This window comes from Narcine bancroftii, chromosome 5 (genome assembly GCF_036971445.1).
Source record: "Narcine bancroftii isolate sNarBan1 chromosome 5, sNarBan1.hap1, whole genome shotgun sequence".
Classification (NCBI taxonomy): Eukaryota; Metazoa; Chordata; class Chondrichthyes; order Torpediniformes; family Narcinidae; genus Narcine; species Narcine bancroftii.
In genome coordinates this window covers 62,397,215-62,407,721 of record NC_091473.1, presented here as the reverse complement: position 1 = coordinate 62,407,721, position 10,507 = coordinate 62,397,215, and the positions used below count along the sequence as shown (strand labels likewise).

The 10,507-nt window shown below is 42.9% G+C and overlaps 1 protein-coding gene across 4 annotated transcripts in view; it reads left to right on the top strand.

Annotated features, from left to right (window-relative positions):
- Positions 1-10,507, top strand: part of LOC138763440 (regulator of G-protein signaling protein-like) — a 131,065-nt gene that overhangs the window by 106,431 nt on the left and 14,127 nt on the right. For all 4 annotated transcript variants that reach the window (XR_011357566.1, XM_069937579.1, XM_069937580.1 and 1 more), the window contains 3 exons: positions 3,459-3,588; positions 8,186-8,366; positions 9,887-10,025. Coding sequence is in view for 3 of the 4 variants with exons in the window: in XM_069937579.1 (XP_069793680.1) it covers positions 3,459-3,588; positions 8,186-8,366; positions 9,887-10,025 (450 nt within the window). In the remaining variant the exon portion in view is untranslated. The remainder of the gene's footprint in view (positions 1-3,458; positions 3,589-8,185; positions 8,367-9,886; positions 10,026-10,507) is intronic.

Below are 10,507 nucleotides of genomic sequence, written 5' to 3'. Positions count from 1 at the left end.
GTATAAGATTTAATAATCATGGCTAAGAGTTAAAGATAGAAAGGGAAAGATGTGCATGAGTGACATTTTTTTTTTCATGCATTTGTGTGACATTGAGTCTGAGACAGAGGGAGAGTGAAAGTCAGATGTGAATGCTGGGGGAGGATGCTTGTAGTAGTACAAGAAAGATTGCAGGAACATGGGAGTGAAACAGTTGGTATGAATATGAGAGCAAGAGATTGGTGAGTATGTAGAAGTTTGCAAGGTATATAGAGATTATTGTGTGTGTGTGAGAGAGAGAGAGTGATTCAGAATCAGATTAACTGGAGGTACATGTGTGAGTGAGTCAGACTATGGCTGTATGTGGTGACACCATGTGTGTGATTAATTAGATTATGGTTGTGCTGGAGTGGAGAAATGAGACTGGTGTGAATGGTGAGACTGTGGTTGTGACCTGTGGTGGTGGTGACCTCTGATGTGTATGAATGATAAGACTCCAGTGGTTAAGAGACAGGTGAAACTGTGGTGGATATGTGGTGTTGACCTGTAGTATGTGTATGAGTGATGACCTGTGGTAGGTATGAGAGTAGTGGTGACCTATGGTGTTTGAGAATGGTGAGGTTGTGCTGGGTGTATATGGGAGTAGCAGTGGCCTGTATGAGAGCAGCCAGCCATGACCTGTGGTGTGTGAGAGTGGTGGTGACTGTGAGAGAGCAGTGGTGACTGGTGTGTGAGAGCAGTGGAGACTGTGTGTGTGAGGGCGGTGGTGACTGTGTGAGAATGGTGGTGACTGGTGTGTGAGAGCAGTGGAGAATGTGTGTGTGAGGGCGGTGGTGACTGGTGTGTGAGAGCGGTGGAGACTGTGTGAGAGCGGTGGTAACTGTGAGAGAGCAGTGGTGACTGGTGTGTGAGAGCAGTGGAGACTGTGTGTGTGAGGGCGGTGGTGACTGTGTGAGAATGGTGGTGACTGGTGTGTGAGAGCAGTGGAGAATGTGTGTGTGAGGGCGGTGGTGACTGGTGTGTGAGAGCGGTGGAGACTGTGTGTGAGAGCGGTGGTAACTGTGTGAGAGAGCGGTGGTGACAGTGTGTGAGAGCGGTGGTGACTGTGTGTGTGAGCGGTGGTGACTGGTGTGTGAGAGCAGTGGAGAATGTGTGTGTGAGGGTGGTGGTGACTGGTGGAGACTGTGTGTGTGAGAGCGGTGGTAACTGTGTGAGAGAGCGGTGGTGACTGGTGTGTGAGAGCGGTGGTGACTGTGTGTGTGAGAGCGGTGGTAACTGTGAGAGCAGTGGTGACTGTGTGTGAGCGGTGGTGACTGTGTGTGTGAGAGCGGTGGTAACTGTGTGAGAGAGCAGTGGTGACTGGTGTGTGAGAGCAGTGGAGAATGTGTGTGTGAGGGCGGTGGTGACTGGTGTGTGAGAGCGGTGGAGACTGTGTGTGTGAGAGCGGTGGAGACTGTGTGTGTGAGAGCGGTGGTAACTGTGTGAGAGAGCGGTGGTGACTGTGTGTGAGAGCGGTGGTGACTGTGTGTGTGAGCGGTGGTGACTGGTGTGTGAGAGCAGTGGAGAATGTGTGTGTGAGGGTGGTGGTGACTGGTGGAGACTGTGTGTGTGAGAGCGGTGGTAACTGTGTGAGAGAGCGGTGGTGACTGGTGTGTGAGAGCGGTGGTGACTGTGTGTGTGAGAGCGGTGGTAACTGTGTGAGAGAGCAGTGGTGACTGGTGTGTGAGAGCAGTGGAGACTGTGTGTGTGAGGGCGGTGGTGACTGTGTGAGAGTGGTGGTGACTGGTGTGTGAGAATGGTGGTCACTGCGGTGTATGAGAGTGGTGGTAATGGAGAGGTGTCATGTTGCAACCCTACAAATCTCTGGTAAGAACATACTGAAAGTATTGTGTTCATTTCTGCTCACCTCATTATAGGAAGAATGTGGAAGCTATGGAGAGAGTGCAGAGGAGATTTACCAGGATGTTTCCTGGATTATGAGGCAAGGTTAGCGGAGCTGGGACTTTTCTCTTCAGATCATAGAAGGATGAGAGGAGACTTTATTGGGCCCACAAGATTATGAGAGGCATTGATTGGGTGGGCAGGCAGTGCCTTTTTCTGAGGGCAGGAATAGCAAACATCTGAGAACATATGTACAGAGTGAAAGGAGAGAAGTTCAGGGGAGACTTAAGGGTAAGCTTTCTTACACATAGAGTTGTGTGTGCCTGAAATGCCTTGGCATGGATGGTGGGGGAGGCTGAAACATTAGGAGCATTTAGGAGACTCTTAGACAGGCACATGGATGGAAGAAAAGTAGTTACAGGGTAGGGAGGGTTTTTTTAAGAATATATGGGTTGCAGGGCTGGTGCCAAGTGGGGGCATTTGCAGGCATTGCCGTCCCCCCCCAAACACCAAATGAGGTATTGTGATCCCCACCCGACTGGTGTATTTGTAGGCTGTTATCTTTTTTTATTCTAGGGACAGTACCGGTCTCCCCGTTTATCTCTGTGTGGAGATATGCTTAGACAGTGCTGATAAGGTTCCTATCTCAGCGCAGGTTTGCCACTGACATTTTCACATGTATGGTCACTTTGCAGGGGTTGTAGCAAACATAGTCCTTGATCCAAATTGCTGGTCCCTCAGTCTTGAGCTGCGCTTTCCAGCTTGCCACCTCTCCTGTCCTGAGATCCCGCACTGCACTCATATGCAGGTGGACATTCTCGGGGTTATCCCCAACCGCATCTGTGGATATTTCCCTGGATTCCTCTTGGTGCTGCCTCCCTCCTCTATCTCTGGGTGCTTGCCAATGCTCCTTAATAATTTCATGATCTGGTAACCTTGGAACAAAGCCTGGATCTTTGCCGCAGCCCGTGCCTGGCCAGCAATTTCGCACTGACCTTGGTGACCTCTCTATGCGGCATGGATGATGGTGGTGGCTCTGGTTCTCTCCTGATGCTGCCACTGGGTTCGTAGGCAGCGCAGTGGTCGATATGCTTCAAATGACCATCCCTGCAGCCAGGGGTTCTGGAACCAGGACACCAGGACTGCAGAGCGGCGCAAGGACAGGTGCCTCCTGCTCGTATATCCCTGCAAGGGGGGGGGGGGGGGTGGGGGAATCTAGTTGACGTTACCCATCCTCAACCGCTGCCTTTGTGCTGTGACAGCCTCAGGATTGGGTGGAGAGCCGTAGAGCTTGTCCAATGAACAGGTATTGTAACCCTCCCCCACTCTGCCCCTCACCCCACCCGCTGTGCGAGTTTCCGAGCATCAGGCTAATTCTTCCCCCCAACTCCCTCAGTTATCTAATGCCCCCCACTAAGACTTGTTCTGGCTGTGTGTGTGAGATCAGTGTGGGTCTAATGGGTCAGCACAACATCGAGGGCCTGTACTCTGCTATAGTGTTCTCTGTTCTATGTAACTGTGGTGACTGTGATGCATGAGAGTAGTAGTGACCTTTAGTGTGGGAAGTAGCAGTGACTTGCAGTCTATGTTGTTCCCAGAACCGAGCATGGAAGGAGCTGCAGAAGATCATCCGAATGGTGAAGCTCTTCCTGAAGATGCTGAAGACTCCAACAATCCATAGATCCTTTGAAAGCTACTTGCGTGATGAAGTCTACAATGATGAGGAAAGTAAGCTCACGGGGATGGACTCTCTCAACATGCTGAGGATGGTAGAGGGTGTCATTTGTCTTGTGCCAGCACTGCCACCATTTTGTTTCCCCTCCCCATGTTCCTTCTTTCCCCTCTGTCATTCTGCAGTGGTTCCTGAATTAATAGCAAACCCAGGTGATGTTGTGCCAGTTCCATTAACCCTCCTCACAATTTAGATGGCATGGTTAGTGCCATGCCATCACAGCACCAACAACCCATGTTCAAATTCAATGCTGCCTGTGAGGTGTTTGTACGTTCTACCAGTGACCTCATGAGTTTCCTCCAGGTGTTCTGGTTTCCTCCTTTGTTCCAAAGACGTATGGAGTTAGAAGGTTAATTGGTCACGCGGGTGTATTTGGGCAGCATGGGCGTGTGCGCTATAAGGGCCTATTGCTGTGCTGTATCTCTAAATTAAAGTTGTACAGAAATGAACCTTTGACCCAACGTCCACATTGTTCTCTTGTTACATGCTCAGACTCTGCTTCCCGGAGCAGACAAAGAATTGCTGAAGAAACTCAGCAGGTCAGACAGCAACCATGGAAGAAATGGTCAGTCAACGTTGTGGGTCTGGACCCTTTGGCCCTACTTCTCTCTGCTCATTTCCATCCAGGACCATAAACAGACTTTCCAAGTGAGGCAGAGGTTTACATACGTGTCGTCCAACCTTATCTATTGCGTTCAGTGTGGCCTCCCCTACATTGGTGAGACCAAACACAGATTTGGTGATTACTTCGTTGAACACCTATACTCTGTGTCAAAATCTGAGCTCCCTGAAGCTAATCATTTTAGCAAAGGTGACTTTTGTCCTTGGCTTCATTCATTGTCAGGGTGAGTCTCAAGTTAATCTCGAGGAACAACAAATAATTAAAGACAGCCTTAAACCTTACTGATAAAAGGTTCATACCCAAAACTATTTTTTGAACATTTTATTTATTAAATCATGATGCGTATGTTAAACATACAATTAATGAATAAAACTTAAAAAAGGCACAAAATACATACATGATTTAAAAAAACAAATCCCCTACAACCCCCCCCATCCCCCTTCCCTAATCCACCAAATCCATCCCAGCCCCCTCTAATCTACCCCCAAAAAGAAAAAAGAAAGGAAGACAGCGATCACATAACATCAAAATTCGTCAATTAATTGCCATGGTTTGGAGCAACACCACTAAAGTGCGGGAAAGGGATTTAATAATTCAACCCCATATAATCTAAATACGGGCTCCAAGTTAAAAAAAAAGAATAATTATTGCATAAATTATATGTTATCTTTTCCAATGGAATACAAGATCTCATCTCTGTATGCCATCTCTGAATACTCAAATCAGTCTAATTTTTCCAAGTAATTGCCAAATATTTTCTAGCCACAGCTAAAGCCAAACTCAAAAAAGTGATTGGAAATCTATTTAATTTCAATTCTAAACTCTTTGGCTTGGCTTCGCGGACGAAGATTTATGGAGGGGGTAAAAAAGTCCACGTCAGCTGCAGGCTCGTTTGTGGCTGACCAGTCCGATGCGGGACAGGCAGACACGATTGCAGCGGTTGCAAGGGAAAATTGGTTGGTTGGGGTTGGGTGTTGGGTTTTTCCTCCTTTGCCTTTTGTCAGTGAGGTGGGCTCTGCGGTCTTCTTCAAAGGAGGCTGCTGCCCGCCAAACTGTGAGGCGCCAAGATGCACGGTTTGAGGCGTTATCAGCCCACTGGCGGTGGTCAATGTGGCAGGCACCAAGAGATTTCTTTAGGCAGTCCTTGTACCTTTTCTTTGGTGCACCTCTGTCACGGTGGCCAGTGGAGAGCTCGCCATATAATACGATCTTGGGAAGGCGATGGTCCTCCATTCTGGAGACGTGACCCATCCAGCGCAGCTGGATCTTCAGCAGCGTGGACTCGATGCTGTCGACCTCTGCCATCTCGAGTACCTCGACGTTCTAAACTAATCTAATCCTCTTAAAAACATCCAACAAAAACACCACAGGATCTAATAAAAATTTCACTTTCAAAATAACTTCTAGAAATTCCTTAAGTTTATTCCAAAAGGGTTTCACTGTCTCATATGACTAAGTAGAATGTAGAAAAGAACCTACCTCCTTATGACATTATATTTCCTTAATTTTTCTGGAGTTAAATATAATTGATGAATAAAATGATAATGAACCAATCGATATCTTACATTTACAATTTTAGTCATACTATCCCTACATAAATTCATCCAATCGTCCTGAGAAATAGATATACCAAGATCTTTCTCCCATTTCAATCTAGATTTATGAATATCCGGCTTAAGCATTTTATTCTGTAATAAAGCATACATCTCAGATATAAATCCTTTCTTGCTATCTTCAGTAAGTAAAATTTCAAACTTAGATCGTCGAGGTAACTGTAGAGTATGTCCAAAATTATCCAACAATAAGGTTTTAATTTTATAATAAGAAGAAAGAATATTTGAAGATATATCGTATTTCTCTTTCATTCTTTGAAAATAAATAAAATATTCTACTTCATAACAATCTTGCACCAATTTAATACACTTTTGATCCCATAAATTCAAAAGTGTAAAGGGGAAAAGCTTATTTTGATACAAAGGAGTTTTACCTGAAAATTTACCTTGAGTACTTATGACTTCATTTTTTTATACCATAAATCCATTAAGTGTTTCAAAACAGGTAAATTATAATTACTCAATAATTTAGGATTCCATCTATAATAAACAGATACATCTTCTCGCCAATCTGAGATAATTCAATATTAGCCCATATCAAAGGTTTATCTATTTCAAGCATCCTATTAATAAATTTCAATTGTGTTAAATTCATAATAATTTGAAAATTAGGAAATTGCAAGCCTCCTAATTAAAAAAATTTGAGGAATCTTATAATAGACTGAAAAAAATATTAAATTTGTAAAAATATTCATTTTAATACAATTAACTCATCCTTTTAATGTAATCAGTAAATCTTTCCACTGATTCAAATCATATTTAATTTTAGACAATAAAGGCAAATAATTCATTTCATATAAATGACTATAATTACAATCTACCTTAACATCTAAATACTTAATCTGATCTGACCATTTAAATTTCACAATATGTCTACACGAAGAATAGTCCATTTCAGCTCAAGACATAATCTCACTCTTCTCCCAATTAATTTTATAACCTGATACCTCACCAATCTATCATGCAAGTTCCTCAAAGAATTCTGAAGTTCTGTTAAATATATCAAAACATCATCTGCAAACAATTTGATTTTAAATTAATCAGATTTCACCTTAATATCTTTAATATTACTATCTTTTCTAATCACCTGAGCCAAAAGTTCAATAACTAATGCAAATAGAGCTGGTAACAAAGGGCAGCCTTGCCTAGTCAATCTGGTCAACATAAAAGGTGAAGATAACTGTCCACTTGTCACAACTCTAGCAGTAGGACTTCTATATAAAGCCTTAATCCAACCATTAAAAAAGGGGCCAAATTTAAATTTCTTCAAAACTTTAAATAAAAAATTCCACTCTACTCTATCAAAGGCCTTTTCTACATCCAACAAAATAACCATTGGTAAGTTAGATTCTTCCCGAGAAACATTAATTAAAGAAATCAACTTCATAATATTATCTGCCAAATACCGATTTTTAATAAAACCTGCCTGATCCAAATGAATTAATTCTGGTAAAAATTTAGCTAACCCATTAGCCAGAACCTTCGCCACAATTTTGTAATCAACATCTAATAGAGAAATAGGTCTATAAGACCATGCTTTCAATGGAACCCTATCTTTTTTAGGAATAACTGTAATAATTGCTTCAGAAAAAGAATCTGGAAAATAATAAATCTCTGTCGCCTGCTTCAATACATCCATCAATAAAGGGATTAATAAATCCTGAAATTCTTTATATAATTCAGAAGTAAAACCATCATCCCCTGGGGACTTCCCACTAGGCTTAGATTGAAGTGCATTTATTACTTCTTTAGCAGTAAAAGAAGCATCCAAATCCCTAATAACCTTATCACTCAAAAAAGTTAAATCCAAATCAGATTTTAAAATTATCGATTTTTGTCTCATCCTCAATACTTCAGAAGTATACAATTTTTTTGAAACATGACATTAACTTCTTTTCAAAAGTCATGAGTCTCTGAAATTTTTCCCTCAGTGGAAGCAGGATCATTGAATATCTTTCATGCAAAGGGAAAAGATTTTTGACTCTATGTTGTAATGTCAGCTGTTTTTAAAATGAGGCTGGGAGGGGTTTTACTTCCTGTCTGTCTTCTTTACTTTCTGTGTGCCTTAAATATAGCTTGGAGGCCATGCTGTGTGCCAGAGGAGAAACAACAGAGGAAGAAGACAAACCTCTGTATGCCTATATAGTTTCACTGTTCCAGATAAAGTTGTTCTTTTGAGATTGAAGTTATCAAGTGGTTCTTTTTCAAAGTAGAAGTTACCATGTTATGGTTAAATAACATTTGGACTGTCAGGTTAAAAGCTGGGTTCTCAAGCTGTAACAGCATGGGATCCCTGCAGAGGGACTGTCTCTCCCTGAATGATTTGCCATCAATTAAGATTTTCTCTGTTATTTTCAGATATGACCATATCCCGCATTATGTCAAATGTACCCTCCCTGTTCAACTTGTCCGTGTTCCGCGGGCTCGATTATGGAGAGGATTATGAGGTGACCCACATAAAGAAGCGAGTTGTGTGTAACCAGCAAATCATTGTCAACTACTTAGTGAATGACCTACACATCTGTATGGAAATCCAGCAGTAAGTCAGGATGAGACTGGCTCCCCAGTCTGCCGAGCGAACAATATCAGTGGGTATGAGATAGCTGGAAATGTGAGATGTGGGCCAAGGATCGCATGGTATGTAATGGATCATTGCACATGTGTGTGTGCTGGTTCAAGTGTTTACTGAGCCAGTGTGTGGGAATGTGTGAATGGTTATAGTGAGTGTGTATGTGACTGAGTGATGTAATGTACATCCATGTGGCAGTGGTATGTGTGTGTGTGTGTGTGGCTTTATGTTCATGTGAGCAGGGTTGTGGTGAGTACATATGTGAACTGTTGGTGCATGCCTATGCAAGGTTGTAGCAAGAATTAATGTGATTGTAGTGTGTGTGTGAGTGTAGTGAATGTGCACTTATGTGGGAGGTTGTAGCGGGTTTATGTGGGCGTGTGGTTATATTGAGTGCGCGAGTGTATGATTGTAATGTGTGATTATAGTGATCATGTGCCTATGAATGGTGGTCGTAGATAGAGTGAGAGCATGAGTTCTTAGGGGCTGTGGTGAGAAAGTGTAGATGTGGTTGCAGTTAGAGAGAATGTGTGGAACATGCATGTAAATGGTTGTAATGAGTGTGTGAATGGTTATAGCGAATGCTTCATAGTGAGAACGTGCATGAGTGGTGGTTGTGTAGGTGTGTGAGTGGATGAAGTGACAGAGTGTGAATTAGAGTGAGGGAGTGCATTGGTGTGAGTAGTTATATGAGGGTGTGTGTGTGAGTGATTCGTAGCGAGAATGCGTGCATCAGTGGTTGTAACGACAAAGTGTGAATTACAGTGAAATTGTGTCAATAACAGAATATGAATTACAGTGAGAGTGTGTGTTTGTTTGTATGGTTGTAGGGAGTGTATGAGTGCCCATATGAGTTCTGTATTGAGTGACTACATCAGGTTGTCCCCCAGTAAGTGAATTGTGATGTATTGCAAAACTCTCCTATGTTCTCCCATCAATCACTCCCAAAGATTGGACAGAGTAAAATTTCCTCCACACTGTGCCATCAAATATCTCCAGGTCAGGAAGAGAATAAATTAGATACAGAGTAAAGTTTCCTGTGGAGTGACCCATTACTCAGTCCCAGACAGGGAGCATAGCTCTCTCTACCTAACCCTGAAGGAACATCAGCATTTGGAGGTAGGTTCCGATTGGGATGGGAACAAACTGTGTATAGTTGGGCAAAATCCTTCATATGAGATACAACACATCAAGATAGCTACCCAAGAAAAATCATCAAAAAAGTGCAAATTCTGTCCAATTTAAGAAGTGTTGTAAAATAAATATTAACCCTCCCCCCCCAATAAACAGTGACTCTAACCACTCCAAGGGCTGGTAAATCAAACATTGTTCAATACAGAAGGATCTCTAACTTCTCTTGGTGTCACTCACCTCCAAACACCTGAGAAAAGATCCAGGAAGCTTTCAATAGACTGGGACCAGAGGAATTGAGGATGATTATGGTGTTCTGTTGCCGGCTGAGCCTGGTGATAATTGCTGTGCCATTCCAGTTACGTAAGGCGATCAGAGGCCGCAATCATCATGGCCCGTTTTGGAATGCATGATGACGTCTATGAGGGATTGCTTCGGGCCAAAGTAGAGATGATCATCAAGTTGTTCCTGCAGGCAGACAACCCTCCACGTCTTCGGGTAAGCAATGCTTTCTGTCCTGTTCTTCTTCAATAGACTCCCAATCAGGGTACACTTTAGATTGTGCAGCTCAAGGAAACCAGACTGTCATGGAATCATTCCCTGTTTGGATACATTTTCTTAGTGTCACCCACCTTTAGATACCTGAGGAATGATCCAAGCTACAGGAAGATTTTAATAGGTTGGTGTCTTTGGCAGGATGAGTTATGCTGCTTTATCTTTAGTTCCCAAGGAGAAAGACTGCGCTGCCTCAAGAGCGATTAAATCTTTGGCATGTGCACAACCTGAGAAGTCAGAAATTTGATTGCAGGTATTTGACATAATCGAAGTTGACTTCCCAAGGTGGTCTGAATTAAACTACAGATTTATCAATTGCAATTGTGGTATATTCCTCATCATGAACCTGAGCTCCTTCGAGAGTATCCATCAGGGTAATGCCTATCTAAACTAAAATCAACGTCCTTTCTTAAATACAATCAACA